Raw genomic sequence first — 19,447 nt, 5'->3', positions numbered from 1 at the left:
TTCCTCTGCTCCTGACAAATCCGGATCGGGAACCGCATCCTCTCATCACGCAGGGCTCTCTCCGCCTCGTGGCATGGAGGCTCTCAGGAGACGCTGGTCGCTCCCAGGCCTTTCGGGGTCTGCTGAGCACTTGCTCTCCAAAGCGTGGGCCGATAGTACGACGAAGCGCTACAGATCCGCTTGGCTTAAGTGGATGCGTTGGTGTCTTCGAAGGGATTTGGATCCCTTGGTCGCAGGCCTCGTTCCCGTGCTGAATTTCCTGGCTCACCTAGCCGATAAAGGCTTAGCCTATAGAACGATCAATGCTATTCGATCGGCGATTTCGGCAGGCCACAATAACATCGATGGCCACCCGGTAGGGGAACATCCTTTTGTTTGTCGGCTTCTGCGGGCTATTCGCCTCGCGTTGCCTCCTGAGCCCAGGTACTCCGTCCTTTGGGACGTCAATTTGGTTCTGAACTTGTTCTTGTCCGGGCCGGCCAACTCTTATCTGTCTCTTAAGGAGCTGTCGGCGAAGTTGGCCATGTTGTTATGTTTGGTTTCTTGCAGGCGCGTCTCTGATGTGCGCGCGCTGGATGTCTCTGCACGCATTTTTTCCCCGGATGGGGTTACCTTTACCGTGGGCCGACGCACTAAGACGTCGTCGCGTTCCATTTCCTATCCAGCTTTTCTTGACACTCCTAAGTTGTGTGTTGTGCAATGCCTCAAAGCATATGAAGATATGACCTTGGAGTTGCGCCCTCCGGGCGAGCGTCAATTGCTGATTGCCCTGCGAAAGCCACACAAAGCTGTCTCCTCTCCCACTATTGCTCGGTGGGTGCGGTGGGTCATGCAGGAAGCGGGCATCAATACTTCTCTCTTTGGAGCACACTCCGCCAGGGGGGCCATGGCCTCTAAGGCATTCTCAGTGGGTGCTCGCTTGGAGGACCTAATGCGAGCGGCGGATTGGTCCTCGGATTCCACCTTTAAGAGGTTTTATTTTAAGCCGATGGTGGATTTGGCCCAGTTGGTGGTAAGTAAGCTTTGAACTAGCATAATCTGAAGCCTCCGGTCCTGACATAGAATCGAAATTTGCCTAACTTACGTAACGGTAAGTTTCAATTCTATTAAGGACACGGAGGCGAGGATTATCCCACCCAGGCTACAGTGGTGTCTCTACCCGCCTGTATGGCAGTAAGTAAAGCGTTTTCCTTTACATTGTCGGTACTGTACTAGTCAGTGAATGCTCCTCGCCTTATTGTTGCATTCCTGGGCCACCTCGCTGATGCTGTTCTTTTTTTCGACAGGCAACGAGGGTGCTAAACAGGATCAATGAGGTTCAAGCGTGATCTGCGCGAAGAAAGAGGAGGAAGAGGAAGAGAAGACCGGATTTATAGCGGTGATGGACAGTGTGGAAGGACTATGGACTGTCGTTATACAAAGAGACTCTCGGGAGTTGTTGTTTGATTTGTTGAACGTTCCATCTATGCTTTATGTCTGAAAGCATTTTTGTTACTATTATATATCTTTTCCTAAGCTGCTGTGGAGTCTTTATGTTAATAAAGCGAAGGAAGATATAGCATAATCCTCGCCTCCGTGTCCTTAATAGAATTGAAACTTACCGTTACGTAAGTTAGGCAAATTTCGATTCATAACTCAATGATAACAAGGCATGATTAACTGTAAACAAGAAAATAAATAGAACAAAAATACAAACAAATACGGACAGTGCAGCTGAAGTAATGCCATGCATCAGTACAGTTTGTGCAGAGGTATCAGAAGGGATTGTACTAGCCTCCTGAAAGGGGGAAGTGGAGGCGAGGGGAGGAAGGGGTACAGCCAGACACAGTCCCTCAGAACTATTAGTGTAACACCAGCAGTTTGTTAGGGAGACTTCATGACCCCCAGGAGGGATTAAAAACAACAACAAAAAGTGTGGGGGGGGGAGGGGGGGGGGGTAAACTGGAGGCCGTTTCATTGTCATTTTCCCCCAATCTATCTAGCATCGTTTCCCAGAGCTCCAAATCCCATTCCACATTATCATCGGATCAGACTTTTTTAAGACGGCTTTCTTCTGCTACTGACCATTCTAAGAAGTCATTCTGCTACGTAGTTTTTATCGGTGAGGCCGGGCTAATGATGTCTAGTAGTTCTACTTCTTCAATGTGAAGTTCTACTCTGTCATCGGAGCTGTGTGTTCTGAGAATGTTTAGGGTCAAGTAGTGTTAGTTGTAGAGTCAGTTACAGCTGGACTTGCTGATGGATGGGCCTGCCAGCTGTGGAGCCTTTAACAATAAAGCTTTCAACTCACCGTGACTCTGGCGTCATTATTACAATCTAGTATTTAGGGGCAACCCTGAACCGTGCCTCCTCAGACAAGAACACATCAGAAGAAGAGAAGAAGGACCGAAGAAGCCGTGCTGAAACTAAGAAGAGGACGACGACGCCCACTGACTTGGCCCCAGCCCTATAAACCTGCTCCAGCAAAATCCTGGTGTGTCGTGTAGCCAGCAGCCTCAAGAAACCAAAGGATCTGCCCTGCCTTCCAAACCCAAGACTTTGTCTCCTGTGAGCACTGGATTTGCTCACCAATAGACTCTGGCCCCAGGCAAAACCGCGAGTCTGCACCACTCTGCATCCGAAGCCCAGTGAACGGCGATGCACCGTCATCTGGCCAGTACGAATCCCAGCTGAGCATATCTATACTGCATTTTCTTACTTTTCTTGGAGATAGTAAACCCAGTATAAAGGGTCAGATTGTCAATTGTGCTTTTACAGTTGTTATTCAGTGCACTTCCTTCAGTATCTCCTCCCAAAAGGCTGTCTCCGCACGCAGTTCAACGTGACATGTTCAAATTCGGCCAGGCATACGCCATAGCGTGTGCACTCAGCAGGACTCATTGGGTAAACCCTGTGTTGGCACTGCGGTGTCTGATAAGCTATGTGGAAGTAGTACAAATGCTTCAGCTTGAATCTGTCATTGCTTGCTACCTCCTGTACCAGAGTCCTAGCCTGCCTACACTCCCCATCTGTGAGTGGGGCCTTCACTCCCCCATCCCATGTCTCACGCATCAATTCAACATTCATCTGCCTGTCGCTTTTGAGAGGAGGATATAGCCTAGATAGGATACCTCTTGCCAGGATCAAATTCCATCTGTAATTGTGGGACCCAACAGGTTCTTCTGGAAAGGGTGTCCAGACCTCTTGGGCTGTGCATCATATACTTGCGTACTGCAGAAATTGTCCCAGAGCTATTCAAAAGTGTGTCCCAACCTCCTCAAAGAGCATAAAGGTGCCATTTAAATATAAACATCCCACCCATGACATGCCCCTTGAGCTATCTCAAGACATCCACGGAGTCATGTATATGTAGGAATGGGCACAACCACCAGAGTGGGTGGAGTTTAGCATAAGGTGACTGCCTTAGGACCTGTCTAACGGCACTCTTCCTAGCCTGGGCAACATGTATGATAATGAAAGGGGTAGAATTCAGAAGTCTGTGGCCACGCATTAGCAACCTGCCCCTCTTCCCCACCCACACTAGGATCACCAGCAGCCCATTAAGATGCTAGTACAATGAAGACGCTTGTACACAGAACGAATTCTGCATTGCATAAAGGCAGCAGGAGCATCTTGCTCAAAGCCCCTCTCCCCATAACTGACAGTGTCAGTATAGTTCAAAAATGGATGTAGGCTATAAGGCCATCCAACTCTCTTTCCATATCTAGCTCATATTGCTGGTAGCGGTCATGTATCACCTGCATTCCGAAGTAGTGGAAACTATGGGTATCCCATGGCAAGTCTACAGTGGGGAGATTGTGTACATCAATCCCAGCCAGGGACTCAAGGGGGAATACCACCGTCTTATGGCGATTGATTCGAAGCCCCGAGACTTCTCCAAATCCAGACATCAGCCGCAGGAGGAGGGAAACTGAGCGTTCTGGGCTTGTTCCATATATCAGTGGGTGACGCGCATACATTGACACAACATGTCATGTCGCCCACTCGCACACTCCATCCTTGTAGTTCGGCCCAGAAATGTATTGCCAACGACTCCATAGCTAGTGCAAACAGGAGCGGTGACAGTGGGCAGCCCTGCTGTGTACCCCTCTCAATTCGGAATGTGTAGGAGATCACCCACCAGGTGTGCACCCTCGCACTCGGTGCGGTGTATAGAAGTCACTCCTGTGCCAGGAATCCCACACCCAAGTGGCGGAGGTCTTTCGTGTTTCAGCAGCCAGGTCAACATTTGCCCGGACCGATCACCCTCATGGTAGAGCCGTTATCTATAATCTTTCCAGACATGGCAGTCCAGTCTATTCCAGATGGCTGCTACTTGTCTGTACACCTCCGTCGGGCCCTCATATATTTGAGTACATTCTTGATTGGTTGTATATGGTGCATAGTTGTAAGTGTCCGATAAAATAATGAAAAACGTAAAAAAAAAAACAGATTTAAAACACTGCTCTAAAACATGCAAAACCAGGTGTAACTGCTAGTTTTCAATTTATTATTGCTTTAAACTCTTACCAGCTCAACGGCTACTGTGAGACAAGGGCAGTGTTTGTTTGTCAGCTTTATTTTCACAGCCTTTGCATTTTGTGCAGTTTTTAAAGCCCTTGCTAGGTTTTCAGGTGTCAACTCCAAATAAATGTCATTGTGCTCTGCAGATACTCCTTCCATCTGGAACTCGTCAAAGAAATTCCCCTAAAAATAACAGAAAAACAGAATTAACCCTCCAGTAAAGATTTTCAAAGGACACTATCTTCCTGAACATTTCCAGTTTTCTGAAATATCCCAAAGCATCTAACTTTGAAACGTAAGGATGTCACTGGGTGGTACCACAACTACTCTAATTCCAGACCTGACATGGATTCCTGAATGACAAACAATTACATTTGGTATATTCACCTAAATTTGGAAAAAATAAATCAGCAGAATCTACAGGATGAATGAGCATCTATAAAAGAATATAAAAAGATTAGTTCCTTTTTTTCTAATGGTACTTCAGCTCTCATGATCCCCAGATGCCTCAACAGCAACCTCCAAAAGAGGGAAGTTTCTGTGCACAAGACAAAGACCAAAGGCCATCAACAGCAGAAAACGCTTCCCCGAAAACAGTATTTTTTCTCGCATTCTCATACAAAAAATGTTTTAATGAAGAAATAAATGGAAGGAGCTGCCTAGCAGATATTTAAGACAACACCTACGATCAGGGCGGAAGTTGCAATGCTCACCTTTATGTAAGGCACACAGATTTCCTCAGCACAACCTGTGTGAAATCTTTTAGAAAAGCCTTATGCAGTGCATCGTCCATTTCAAATGGCCTGCTTCAAATCTGTTCCGGCTTTCTGTACTATGTTTCAGTTCGATAAGCAGGAATTTGTGCAATAAATTTTGAAAGGCGAGGTTCGTGCTACAAACTATTGAAGTTCCACAAACTACCTCTTGTTGATACGGTGAAGGTGGAAAGACCTACTAACAAAAACGCGATTTGCTTGACAACATTTAATATGGCCTCTACATATGTGAAACGCATCATTCTTAAGAACTGGCAAATACCCAATTCTAATGGCTTAAAGCTGGATAAACCACTATTCTCCTTTAGTAGGAGTCCTAACATCATGGACCATCTAGTTCGCACAAGACCTCGTCCAGTAATACAGAAAGAGCAACAAGCCCTATTGGAGCTAATTCCGGTGACAGGGCATACCAGATGTGTCTCCTGTGATGTCTCTAGGCTCACTGCAAACACCAAGAGTGTAGACGTGGGGCTTAACTTCCTATGGAAACAACGCAGACATACAAATTGTAATTCAATGAATGCAATATATATATGATCAGATGTCCATGCAATCTAATACATGTGGGTATGACATCACGGAAAGTGAAAGTGAGGCTAATTGAAAATCGAAGTAATATGTGTGAAAGGACAATGACACGGTTCACTACTCATTGTGCAGAAATGAAATACACAGTGAATGATCTGTACTGGACAGTACTAGATAAGCCCTACATCATGCCCAACACAAGGGACCTCAACAGGGTATCATTCCTACAAGAACAATTGTTACTTACCTGTAAACAGGTGGTTCTCCAGTATTGGTGTCTTTCATAGATTCACATGCTTGAATATTCCCCGTCGCCGTAGTGGGAGCCCCACGGTAAATAAAATAGCAATAAAATCCCAATAAAATATGTATGTGAAAACATAACACATAAAAATACCCACTAGAAATAGTTGCAAACACCAGATCATAATTTCCACATAGGAATACATGGAGAAAGAGAATTGCAACATATCACTGTCATTATGTTAGTCCAAACTACAGCCAATCAGGCGCAAGCACCCCTCTAGAACCTTCTCCTCAGAGGCTCAGGCCCTCAGATTTTCGTAGCACAATAGTGACAAAAGAGTCTAGGAGGAGAAGCGAGCCTCTGAGGGGAGGCGGGTGGGTCGCATGTGAATCTATGAAAGACACCAATACTGGTGAACCACCTGTTTACAGGTAAGTAAAAATTGTTCTTCTCCAGTATTAGGGTGTCTTTCATAGATTCACATGCTTGAATAGAATAGGGAGCAGTAATAGCTGGCAACAAGGGCAAAATTAGCAATGCATAGGTATAAATATGCACCAATAGCATAGCCAGGAGGAATGATAATAATAATAATAATCACTACAGTATCATTACACAAACCATATAGGTGGAGGGTAGGAAGCAGAGGCTCACCTTAGTTAAAAAGATTGCGATGCACTGCTTGTCCCACTGCCGTATCGGCTTCGTTGATAGCTTCAAGGCAATAATGTTTTGTGAAAGTGTGCCTGCTGGACCACGTAGCTGCTCGGCAAATTTGATGGATCGGCACACCAGCAAACAGGGCAGCAGAGGAAGACATCGCTCTGGTGGAATGAGCTCTCACTGAAGACTGAGGCTTGCCAGCCTTCCGGTGACAGAAAGAGACTGATGAAGCAATCCAACATGCAATAGTTGGCCTTGTGACAGGACGCCCCTTGCACATGCGTCCTTAGGCTACGAACAGCTGGTCAGATTTGCGAAAGGGTGCCGTCCTATCGATGTAAAATGTAAGGCATCGCTTAACGTACAGAGAATGTAAACGTTGCTCCGCTGGAGATTGAGGATTGGGAAAGAAAGTCTTTAAGAAAACAGGCTCATTGAGGAGAAAGTCAGTGGGCACCTTAGGCATGTAAGCCGGGTTGGTGTGAAGTAGTACACAATCCGATTTAAATTGGAGAAAAGGAGGCTTAATTGTAAAGGCGTGAACATCACTCACGCGCCGCGACGAGGTTAAAGCAAGGAGTAGGGCCACCTTCCAAATTAAAATCTTTAAATCCGCCTTGTGGATAGGTTCAAATGGCACCTTCATTAATTGTGTCAAAACAATGTTAAGATGCCAGGTTGGAGGAGGACGCCTAATGGGCGGGAACTTCCTGAACAGTCCCTTGAAGAACTGACAATTAATTCTGGAAGAGCAGAGAGAGGAGGATCCTTCCTGCCGGAAGCAAGAAATCGCAGCCAAGAAAACCTTCAAAGGTGAAGTGAGAGAGCCCTGACTGTGCCAGTTATTATTATTATTATTATTATTAAGGCTTTTATATCGCGCTCTATTACTAAAAAAATAGTATCCTGGCGCGTAGAAGGCAGAGCAGACTAGGTGAGCTTAAATATCAAGGAATACCGGGAGTGGGGAAGTTTAGGCTCTAATATTAAAAAGATGGGTTTTTAGACTCTTCTTAAAAGAACAGAGAGTCGGTGCCGTTTTTAAATGAAGAGGTAAAGTATTCCAGGATTTCGCTGCTCTCACTGAAATCGATTGACCGCCAAGTCTGCAATATTTAAATTTGGGGACAGCCATTTGGCACAAATTGGCCGAGCGCAGAGGGCGATTGGGGACATACAGGGAGAACCTATTTCTCAGGTAGACAGGCCCAGTGTGATGTATGGCTCGATACGCCAACACTAGGATTTTAAACAAAATCCTGTGGGCAACAGGAAGCCAGTGCAAAGCACGGAGAAGAGGTCGAGCACTGGAACGCCTTGGGACATTGAACAAAAGTCTGGCGGCGGCGTTCTGAATAACCTGAAGGCGGTGAATCAGGTAAGCCGGTAGGCCAGAAAACAGTCCATTAGCGTAGTCTAACCGAGAGAGTACTAATGCCCGAATGACAGTCTCTTTAGCTTCTTTCGGTAATAGAGGGAAAAACCTGCGCACAGTTTTTAAAGTGAAAAAACAGACTCCAGTGATTTTATTTATATGGTCTTCAAACTTAAGGTTCTTACCGAACCAAACCCCCAAATTCTTCACTGGGCCCGAGGCAGCTTTTGGAGGGGGTAGGTCGGTAGGCCAAAGACGATCATTGAAATCCTCGGGGAAAGAACCATATAGCAGGATCTCGGATTTGCTTTCATTACATTTTAGCTGGGCATTAGCTAACCATTGGAAGACAGAAGATAGGCATAATTGGGCCGCCGACGTATCTAAATTATCTTTGGGCCAAGTAAACAGCAATTGCGTATCGTCGGCGTACGCCATAATTTTTGCCCCTAACTGTTCAGCCAGGTAGATCAGAGGGGTAAGATAAATATTGAAAAGCAAAGGGCTTAACATAGACCCCTGAGGAACACCAGTCGAAAGCAATTTAGGAGTGGAAGCAAAAGGGGGCAACCAAACTTGTTGCGTGCGATTATTTAAAAATGAGGTCAGCCAGTCAAATGCGGAGCCAGTAATACCTATATCGGCTAGTCTGGAGAGTAGAAGGGAGTGAGGCACCGTATCGAAGGCAGCAGAGAGGTCCAATAAAATCAGAGCCGCTCTGCCACCCCCGTCAAGACACTCCCGAATAGCCTCCGATATTTCGACTAAAGCCGTCTCTGTACTGTAGGCTGCCCTAAAGCCAGACTGAGCTGGGTGTAGGGCCTCCGTGGATTCCACAAATTTCTCTAGTTGACTAAAACAATCTTTTCGCATACCTTTGCAAGCGCTGGCAGCAAAGATATTGGGCGAAAATTGGACGGGGTGGCCGGATCAAGTCCATTTTTTTTTAATAGTGGGAGCAGTTTTGCTTGTTTCCAGCAGTCAGGGACGGTAGCTGAGTGGAGCGAGAGGTTAATAATTTGGGTTACCTCATTTCCCACCGATTCCGCTACACCCGCAAGTACTCTGGCCGGGCATGGGTCCGAGGGAGATCCGGATTTTAAGGCAGCAACAATGGCAGTGATATCCGAATCTAGTTGAGGAGTAAAATTGGCCAATTGGGCGGTGCGGCTTGGCATTAAAGGAAGCAAAGTTGTTAAAGGAGAAGAAGGGCCATTACAAACATTTTGCAAGTCCACCTGAATTTTGGCAATTTTTTCTACAAAGAACTCAGATAATTCTTCGCACCATTCCTCTGATGCGGACAGCAGAGGTTTTGAAGCACAGGGGGATACAAAGCTATTGACAATCGCAAATATTTCCTTGCTATTGTTGTTAGCTTTGCTGATGCGCCCTGCGTAGTAGCTGCTTTTTGCAGATCTGATGGCTGCATAGTACTTTTTCTGTGCAGTCCGCAACTCCTTTTTCGCCTCAGGCAGGTAAGCTAGTCTCCATAGCCTTTCCAGCTTTTTACAGCCTGATTTAAGGTCTCGGAGAGCGGGACAAAACCAAGGTTTAGAGGGGGTAGAACGAAGCCTACAGACCCGGCTGCTCTTAATTGTTGCGGCAGTCGCACGCTCCACCCATAGGTTAAATGCGCTGGCTGCAGCATCAATGTCAGGAGGAAGCAATGGGCGAGAAGCAGCAAGACCAGCTGAAAGAGTATTTAAATTGATCTTCGGTGTGTGGGCAATTTGAGGCTGGATCGCAGAAAGAACGGAAGAAGCTGAGCCAGAGTAGAATGTACAGGATGAATGTTGGCAGCCACGCAGCAGTGACAGAACATCTTCCATTTGAGTTTATAAGTCTTTATTGTAGATGGAGCTCTGGCATTGGCAAGAATGTCTCTGAATGCTGGCGGGATATTAAAATGGGCAAATTCAAGGAGCTCAGGTTCCAGGCTGATAATCTGAGAGAGGAGGGGACCTGGATGACAGACCAGGCCCTCTTCCATCGTGAGGAGGTCCACTCAAGGATGAAGAAGAATGGGATCGCACTGCGACAGAAGCAGTAGTTTCGAGAACCAATCTGGGAGCGATCAGGAGAATGTGGCACGGCTGTCTCCTCATTTTTCACAAAACTCGAGGAACCAGTGGAATCGGCGGAAAGGCGTAGGCAAATAGACCGCACCAATCCATCAAAAGGTCATTCCCGGACGATTCTGGATGGGGAAGCCAACTTGCAAAGGACGGGCATTTCCGGTTCGCCGGGCTCGCAAAGAGATCTATGCTGGGATAACCGCAATTCCGGAAGATGAGGTCCAGCGTCAGATGATGTAGCTCCCACTCGTGCATCGAGGATGTGGATCTGCTGAGGGCATCTGCTAGGATGTTCAAGATGCCCGGTAGATGTACCGCTGTCAGGGTAACGTGGTGCCGAAGCGCCCAATCCCAGAAAGCTTGTGCAAGTCGAGACAGGAGAAGAAATTTGGTGCCGCCCTGCTTGTTCACGTAGTGCATACTGGTGGTATTGTCCGGTTGGATGAGTACCGACTCCCCCTGGATCATAAGATGGAACAATTTGAGAGCCACAAAGATGGCCATCAGCTCCAACCGGTTGATGTGCCAGGAGCGTTGGACTGCAACCATTTGCTCTTGATGGACAGCCCTTGAAGGTGTGCTCCCCAACCTTCTAATGAAGCATCCATTGCCAGTGTGAGGTCCGGAGTGGTGGCGAGGAATGATGTCCCGGCAGCCACGTTGGACGGCTGCGCCCACCACTGGAGAACCGTCCTCAACCCGGGCGGTCACACGAACGAGATCTTTGAAGGAGCCCGTGACCTGGCGCCACTGACCGTCTAATTCTTCCTGAAAAGGACGACTCCTGAGCCTGCAGTTTGGTATCAGAGAGATGGAGGAGGACGCCATTCCCAGAAAAAACTTCAGTATACGAACGGAAACTGACTTTTTTGAACAAAGGAGGGTCACCAGACGTAGAATCCGCAGCTGTCGCTCGTGAGACATGAACGCTTTGGCTAGCGACGTATCGAGAGTGGCACCTAGAAAATTCCTGCAGCGATTGATGTAGAGGCCGAGGGATTGAAATAAGTCCTGGCAGAGTTGAGTGTCTCGAGATAGCTGGCTCTGAGACTGCGACTTGATGAGACAATCGTCGAGGTATGGAAAACATTTAACACCTTGAAGATGTAGGTTAGCCACTACTGGGGCCAAAACCTTTGTGAAGACACGAGGGGCAGAGCGCAGGCCGAAAGGTAGCACCCTGAATTGACAGTCTCTTCGCCCCACCCGGAAGCGCAAGTACTTCTGGTGAGGAGGAATTATTGGTACATGGAAATAGGCGTCCTGGAGGTCGATGGTGGTCATGAAGTCGTCCTTGCAGAGAAGACGCAAGATCTCTATCAATGTGAGCATGCGGAAGGACTGGCACTTCAGGTATTTGTTCAGTGTCCATAAATCGAGGATTGGACGCGAGTCACCTGTCTTTTTGAGGATGAGGAAAAACCGGGAATAAAATCCCATCCCCCTTTGAGACTTGGGGACCACTTTGATGGCACCTTTCTGTATCATGACATGAATCTGCTGGAAAAGTTATTTGAGATGCGCAGGAGGCGGACCAGTTGGAGGAGTGTGAGGAGGGAATTTTACGAACTCCAAGGCGTGGCCCTTTGATACAATCTCCAGTACCCAACGGTCCTAGGTGATTGAGGACCATTGAGAAAGGAACAGAGAGATTCGCCCTCCAACCTTGCACAGGAAAAGAAAGTCATTGCCTTTTTGAAGTGGAACCTCTATAGGAAGATTTTCCACGATAGGACTTTGAAGTTTGCTGGTGTGAGGTCTGCTGTTGCTGGTTGGAATACCGTTGATTTCCCTGGTTATAGGAGCGGTATTGATTTGATCCTTCACGAAAAGAAGAGGTGGTACCACGTCCGCGCGCACCACAAAAGGGCTGTTTGCGGAACTGTAAAGTGCCCAAGGCGCGAGCTGTTTCCGTGTCTTTTTTCATCATCTGCAGCGCCTCATCGACATGCTGACCGAATAGCGACTCACCATCGTAAGGCATGTCTAGAATTTTTGCCTGGACTTCCTGGCGGAAAGAGGTAGACCGGAGCCAACCCTGGGCAGTAGAACAGCTGCCCCTGCAAGTTGACGGAAGCCAGTGCAGGCAAGATCGTCGGAGCGATCGATGATCTCCTCCGACGCTCTTTCCCCTTCTTGGAGAATCTTAAGAGCCTCAGCCCAGGAGGACTCCGGAATGAGGGCAACCAAAGCGGACATGTCAGACCACATCTGACGATCGTAGCGCCCTAGGATGGCCAAAGCGATAGCGGCCCTGACAGTAGCAGAGGACATAGTTGACAATTTTCGCCCGATGGCATCTAAGTGACGTCCTTCGCGATCCAGAGGAGCCGTAACCGGGGAAGATGGGTTTCTGGAACGGCGCTGGGCAGCCTGAGTGACTACAGAATCCGGTTTAGGCTGCGCCACCATGCAAGCTGGTGAACCCTGGGGCACCTTATACTTTTTCTCCAATTGTGGCAGTTGTGCAGGGATGGAATTAGGTGTTTGCATCAACTTGACTCCTTCATTCCAGATGAAGTCAATGATTGGGACAGTACGTACATGCTTGAGAGGTTGACTTTTAAAGACATACAGAAAACAGTCTTCTTCCCTTTGAACCATGGGAAGTTTAAAGCGGATTGCCGCCCTATCCATGAGTTGGTAGAAGCTTGCAATGTCAACAGGAGGGAAATCTCCCGGAGTCGCAGGAGGCGGGGACGGTGTTTGGATCTGGTATTCATCCCAGTCTTGCATATCACCATCACCATCAGTATCGTCATCCCGCAGCTCACCATCCTCTCTGTCTGGACGAAGATTAACATCATCATCGTCTTCATACACCGTAGCTTGGACCCGTATAGAAGTCGTAACCGTAGCCGGTGGCGGTACCGTTTGTGGCGGTGGAACAGTGGTAGGAGCAGGTGCAGGCGCAGTTGCCGTAGGCAGAGGCGACCCATGACGAGAAGGTGGGAAACGCCTGTTGTAGTATTCCAACATATACTGAAGAGTTGAAATGAGGGAAAGAGGAATTGATGCAGTCGGAACTTGAGTGGACGGTTCTTCCTGCTGACCATACGAGTCCTCGTGATCAACCCCATAGTCCTGACACTTGATGACTAGTTCAGAAGGGCTACGTGCTGCCCTGAAATGATCGTCCTCTTCATCCTCAGACACAGAGTCTTGCTCAGAACCTGTTGCAAACAGGGGAGAGGGTGGCTGTGTGTCACAGGGTATGTCAAGCTGTTCCAGAGGCACTTGGCCACACTGGTGCAACGGGTAGGCGGAGGAAACACCTGACCCGGATGAAGGAATTAGCACCAAAGGTAAAGATGCGAAGGCACAAGGCACCACCGCCAACGAGGTCGTCGTCGAAGCCGTAGACGAAGACAGGACGAAGCCGTCGTCGGCGAGGCCGTCGTCGACAGAACAGTCGTCGACGGAGTGGTCGGCGATGAGATGGTCTTCACAATTCTCGTCGACGTAGATCCTGACGACGACGAGAGGCTCTTCTTCGACGTCGAAGCAATGGGTATCGTCGACGAGACAGTTTTAAAACTCAGGCATACCTTCGTCGACAAGATGCCGTCGACGCAGCCACCGGCGACGAACCAGAAGCCGAAGTCGTCGTTGACGAAACGGAGATGGCAGATCTCGTCATCGGGACGATCGTTGACGCTCCCGTTGACTATTTTACACATTTTAAGGAGGAAACATGCTTAGAAGAAGCCGTAGACGCCTGAGAGCCACATCTCGGGGGCGTTGGCGTAGCAGGAGGAGGTGGGGATACCGCAGGAGCCTTCAAGACTGAGAGTTTCTTCTTCTTCAAGAAGGGAGAAGGTAAATCCTGCACACTGCTACGCTTTGAGGCGGCTTTAAAAGTACCTGACACCAGGCTTTCTGCGTCAGAAAGAGCTGAATCCTTGTCCTTCAGTCTTTGTAACCAGAGGAGGAGGCGACCCTCCCTATCCTTTAAGGTCTTGGTGGAGAAAGTCCTGCAGATCTTACATTTGCCTACCTCGTGGTCAGGGTATAAGCAGTATAGGACTTGGCCCTTTCCCCAGAAATATTTCGCTTTTTATTCCCTTAAGTTAGGATGTCCCCCATAGTGATAAAATGGTATAGACCTTGTGTAGTGGAGAAAGCCCTGTGTAATGTCAAACTAATGTTAAGGTGCAGGTGCTTCCTTCCCCTAACATGGCTGCCACTGACCCCTGCTACTGCAGCGCGGACTTTGTGGGCGCATTCTAGTAGCCAGGAGCTGGCTAGAACCCTCAGACAATGTATCTATACTAGCCTGCCAGCCTGCCCAACGCTAGAATGGTGGAACCTCCTAGAACCTCCTGGAACCTTCTGGAACAGGTGAGGTGACACCAACTGCCACTGCCAACTGTCAACTGGCACTATATAAGGAAAGGGAGGGAAACTTTGCTGTCAGATTGAGGGAGCACAGACCTGGGGAAGAACCTACGCAGGAGTTTTAGGCTGTGGGGCCTAGTTAGGGTCTTATGATACTGGGAGTGACAGGGCTTAGGTGTTGCCTTCCAAGTGTTGAGGAATCCTGAACTTACCCCCTGATCTGGCCCGGCGGAAGGGGAACCCAGAGTCCACCTGAGGAGACCGGCTGAGGAGATTTGAACCCAGCCATCAACTCCAACCCCCCCACTTCAAGGAACCCAGAGGCTGCTATTTACAAGGGCGCAAGAAACATAAAGCGCCGAGAAGAAACCAAATCACCACAGGACTATTGAGAAGACAACCAGGTATTGGCGCTGTGTCGCTTCCCGCGCTCCCTGACGCCACCTGGGACCCCTTTTGCTGGTTTGCCACTGTTGGGTGGCCTGTCCTGTTGGTCCTGCTGACCTGCTTCCAACTAAAATAAACTGTCTGCTGGCTAAGCGCTCTTATTCCCTGGCGCTAGCACCCTGAACTACCTGTCCTGAGGAAAGTGCCCCACTGAAGTGAATGCTAAGCGCTATCTCTGCGTAGCGCTAGCCTCCTGAACTGCTAGCCTGACTGAATGGCCTGAGGCTCAAGCACTGCAACTGCCTGCAGAAGCGCTAGAACCCTGAAGCGCTATATCTGCCTGAACTACTGTCCTGCATCATTTGAACTGCCTAATTTACCTCAGCTTGCTGAGCTGGACAAAGCGCTGTGCCCCAGGCGCTATCCCTCCCCTCACTGGAAACCTCTGCGAGGGCTCCCCGAGGAGCCGAAGAGGCAAGAACCCCCGGGGAGGTGGGCAGGAAGCCCAGAGGGCGCCCCTTCCCGCGAAACACTGTTATTAGGCCCTGTTGGCCCGAATTGGCCCCTGCCAGTGCTGTGAACCGGGAAAGAGGCCTACCAGCCACGTCTGGGCCTGAGAGTGATATAGTTAACCCCTGGCTAGGGGCATGTTATTGCCGTTTTAAATGTAATGCCTGCTGATATGGCTATTCTTCCTTAAAGAAATGTTGATGCATTGCCTCCCAGTGTAAAATGAAATGCTCTACCCTGGTTTATTGATATGCAAAGGTCTGACGCAATGAGAAGTTAAATAGGAGGAAATGGAATGCCTGTTTAACAACTGAAATGGAAATGTTTATTCAAACTGCTGACCTGGTTAGCCCTGACTTAGGAAATGTTCGTTACCGATGAATGAGGTTAATGAAACGTTCATTTTCAGCCTGATGTAGGGCTTACTGGGGCCTATTGAAATACTTGGTTCTGACTATTTAAATGTTTAATCTTACCTAGTGCAATGCCTTTAGGAATGCCCTCAGTTACCTAAGGAAATGTCTAAAATTGCCCTACTGCCAGAGCGATGTAATTCAGCCTATTGCCAGGTTGAGTAGGTGCCCACAGTTGGGCCCTGAGTTAACCCCTGTCTGATTTTCCATGACCTGTTTCCTATTCTTTAATGAACTGGTTGCCTCACATATGGAGATGGTTATTTTTACCTAAAGAAGGGTTGGCTTGCCTGATAAGATGTTAGCTTTGCATAATGAGCTGTGCCCAAACTTTGAGGGAATGTTTGATATGTATAGCCAAGTTATATACTTAGCCAAATGCACCTTTTCACAGGTTGCCTGAGTTTCCTTGAAACGTTTATTCCTGCAGAGGGAAATGCTTATTCCTACTCAATGCCATGTTTCAGGAAAGCCTATAGTTCTATAAGGAATTGCTTGCCCTAGCCTTACGCATGGTTCCCCCTGGTCAGATGAAAAGGTTTGGTCTTGCCTGAAGAATGATATGCCCTGTTATCTAAGGCCTAATGAAATGTTCTTCCTGGTCAAGGGAAATGTGAACTCTTGCTTCCTTAGATGCTCCCCTTCACGGGTGCCGGGTTATTGAATACCTAATGAAATGTTTTCTCCCATGTAGTACCACATTTACTGGAAGCCTTCAGTTATTTATTTACATGTTCGCTGCTGTGAAATGTTCACCCTTGCTTGGTGAAAAGTGGGTAATATGCCTACAGAACTAATATGTTGCAATGTCATTTGGTTGCTTTTGCGATGTATTCCTTACAGGTGCTGATAAGAAGCAAGGCCAAGGTCAGGCCTGTGGTTATTTATTACTTAATATTTAATATTTATTCCTCTAAGTATTTATTGCCAAGCGTTGAAATACATGTATTTGAAAGGAAAACTAATAAGTAATTGATACTATAATTTTGATTACCCTGCCTCTGCTCTATATAAAAGTTATCTAATTTTTTATACAAACTAACTGGAGTGGTGTCACTCATTGCGTGCCCATTTTACTGTCTCAGTGGTTGCGTGTGCTGTATGGTCGCTTTACACATAAGCTTTCGGATGCCTACCCGCTCGTGCCATGCAACCCTCGGGGAGCTGGTGAGTCCAGTTCCAACAAGCAGTATATACATTTCTTGTGGGGGTCCTCAGAATAAAGTCTCAACTTCCCACAAAAAGAACAAGGTCTAAACAAAGACATTTTACTTGAAGACATTGTAGAAAATACTGGAAAACCAGAGAAGAGTAGAAAACTAAGCAGAGCAAAGGGAGACTACCTTCACACGACGTGCGGTAGAAAATCTGAGGGTCTGAGCCTCTGAGGAGAAGGTTCCAGAGGGGTGCTTGCGCCTGATTGGCTGTAGTTTGGACTAATATAATGACAGTGCTATGTTGCAAAGTTTTTCTCTCTCTCCATGTATTCCTATGTGGAAATTATGATCTGGTATTTGCAACTATTTTACTGGGTATTTGTATGTGTTATGTTTTCAAATACATATTTTATTAGGATATTATTGCTATTTTATTTACAGTGGGGCTCCCACTACAGCGACGGGGAATATTCAAGCATGTGAATCTATGAAAGACATCCTAATAATGGAGAAAAATGGGTTTACAGGTTGCGCAGTCATGAACATGGCCTCAATGATGATATCCCTCGGACCACCTTGGGACGGCCATGAGTGTGCAAGCACCCAACTGGAGCCTTCACTGATAAGATCAAAGTAAATACAGCTGATCGATTACGCCATGGTAGCAACATTAACTCGGACTTGAGCTGGGGGGTACCTGGTGTCAGCTTCTCATACTCATCATTCTTTGTTTCATGATTAGTGGAGTAATTCTAATGGGGTTCAAAATGTCATTCTGTGAGAGTCTTATTTGCTTTGTGCTGCATGTAGGATAGTGCATTGTTATGCTACGTGGCTCGACACTACTTTGCGGCATTTGGGCTTGACTGCCACTCAGCTCCACAATGGTCCAGTGGCCTAGGCCATGAATGGAAACATATTAATACGTCCCGACATGTCTTTGCACATTGGCAATGAACGCAAATATAATCTCTTACCAAGATAGATCCTTACCAAGGATCTTAAGGGGTTATCGGGTGCCCTGCACACTGTGATGGTCACTGTTCGACAAGACTCAGTATACAGCGTTGTACAGGATCAGTATTCCAGCCTCAGTGACCTGCTGAGTCGCATACGCATCATGATGCCAGCAGTCATCGCCCACCGTCCACAGCGTCCTACAGGGTCAGTGTTCCAGCATCAATGACGCGCACAGACGCCTTTGCATCATGACGCCACCACTCACCGCCCAGGGCACACGTGACGGGAAGCAGAGCCTCTTAAGCAGCACCATGAATGCTGCGCCCAGATACCTACATGGCTCCGGGAGTGACGACTGTACAGAGGCGCACCACTCTTGACCAAGAAAGGAGGGGCCAGGGAAGGCGTTTTGCTTTTAAACAGCGTATACGATCATAGCTCACACACCGCACAGGGGCCAGATTTGCCTGCAATATTAAGTGAAATAGGAATGCCTTATTTTTCCTCTGTATATGGAAATCAGGATATGATGTGTGTAAGAGGAATAACTGCGAGACGCGCAATTGTTGGAGATACATCCATCTAATCCATTGCATATAATCACAATTTTTCAAATAGTGAATGACTACAGGGGGGCGCCCTCTCCTCCGGTGCCATTTCTAGCGGTGCACTAAGATAAACTCGTAAGATCTGCCGAATTGTTGTGACAACAGTACCCAAGCGTTTACGCGATGGTTTTTGCATGTTTTAATTACAAGCATGATTTTCCCACATAATATTGATAGGTGTGCTCATACTTTGTTTTTAATAATGGCACACAAAATGTTTGAAATAAACTGCATTTGTGAAATCACAAAGCAATATATGGAATTGCCCCTTCACTAACGGTTATAAAATAACAGATATAAAAGCTGCTACGCACCAAAAGGATTGTTAGAGAGACCAAGGTAGCAAATATAGAGGTGTTAACATAATTTATCACATTTATGCATGTCTAAGTACTTATGCAAGAACTCTCTTCACTTGTAGATATTTTTCTCTTCACTTACAGATCCTAAAAGGAGTATGATTACGGTACCCACCACTCTTACTAGTAACAGGTGGAGTAATTACTTATACAACTTGTATGCAGATTAAAAGGGATTTAGCATAGGGTTCCAACAGTCCTGACGAAAGCCGGGAGAGACACGCAATCTGGCAGAAACATGTTGAGCTTTTCACAGAACGGAGGGGTGAAGGATGCTTAGTACACTCACCTCACCACCATCCTTTGGTAGGGAGATACCTTTTAACCCTAACAAGGGTATCTAGGAATAAAATTATTATGAGGAAATCCCCTAGTTAGTTTTAGACTTTCCATCTGCACTTATCATTTCCGGGATCCTTTTCCTTTTCTGTGCGTTTGTATGGTCTTCCCCACCCAATTGCTCCACCTCCAGCGTTGGTCTGTGCAGATGTGTCGTAGCAGCCCTATGATGAAGCAAGGCACAACTCATTGTGGGTGAGGTC

General features: G+C 47.3%; 1 protein-coding gene across 2 annotated transcripts in view; it reads right to left on the bottom strand.

Moving 5' to 3' along the window:
• Positions 1–19,447, bottom strand: part of HUS1 (HUS1 checkpoint clamp component) — a 215,522-nt gene that overhangs the window by 128,528 nt on the left and 67,547 nt on the right. For both annotated transcript variants that reach the window (XM_086964900.1, XM_086964901.1), the window contains exon 3: positions 4,510–4,686. In XM_086964900.1, coding sequence (XP_086821026.1) covers positions 4,510–4,686 — 177 coding nt within the window. The remainder of the gene's footprint in view (positions 1–4,509; positions 4,687–19,447) is intronic.

This window comes from Lissotriton vulgaris, chromosome 4_1, assembly GCF_964263255.1.
Source record: "Lissotriton vulgaris chromosome 4_1, aLisVul1.2, whole genome shotgun sequence".
NCBI classification, from domain to species: Eukaryota; Metazoa; Chordata; class Amphibia; order Caudata; family Salamandridae; genus Lissotriton; species Lissotriton vulgaris.
Note: the sequence above shows the minus strand (reverse complement) of the source record. Positions and strands in the feature narration are given on the sequence as shown.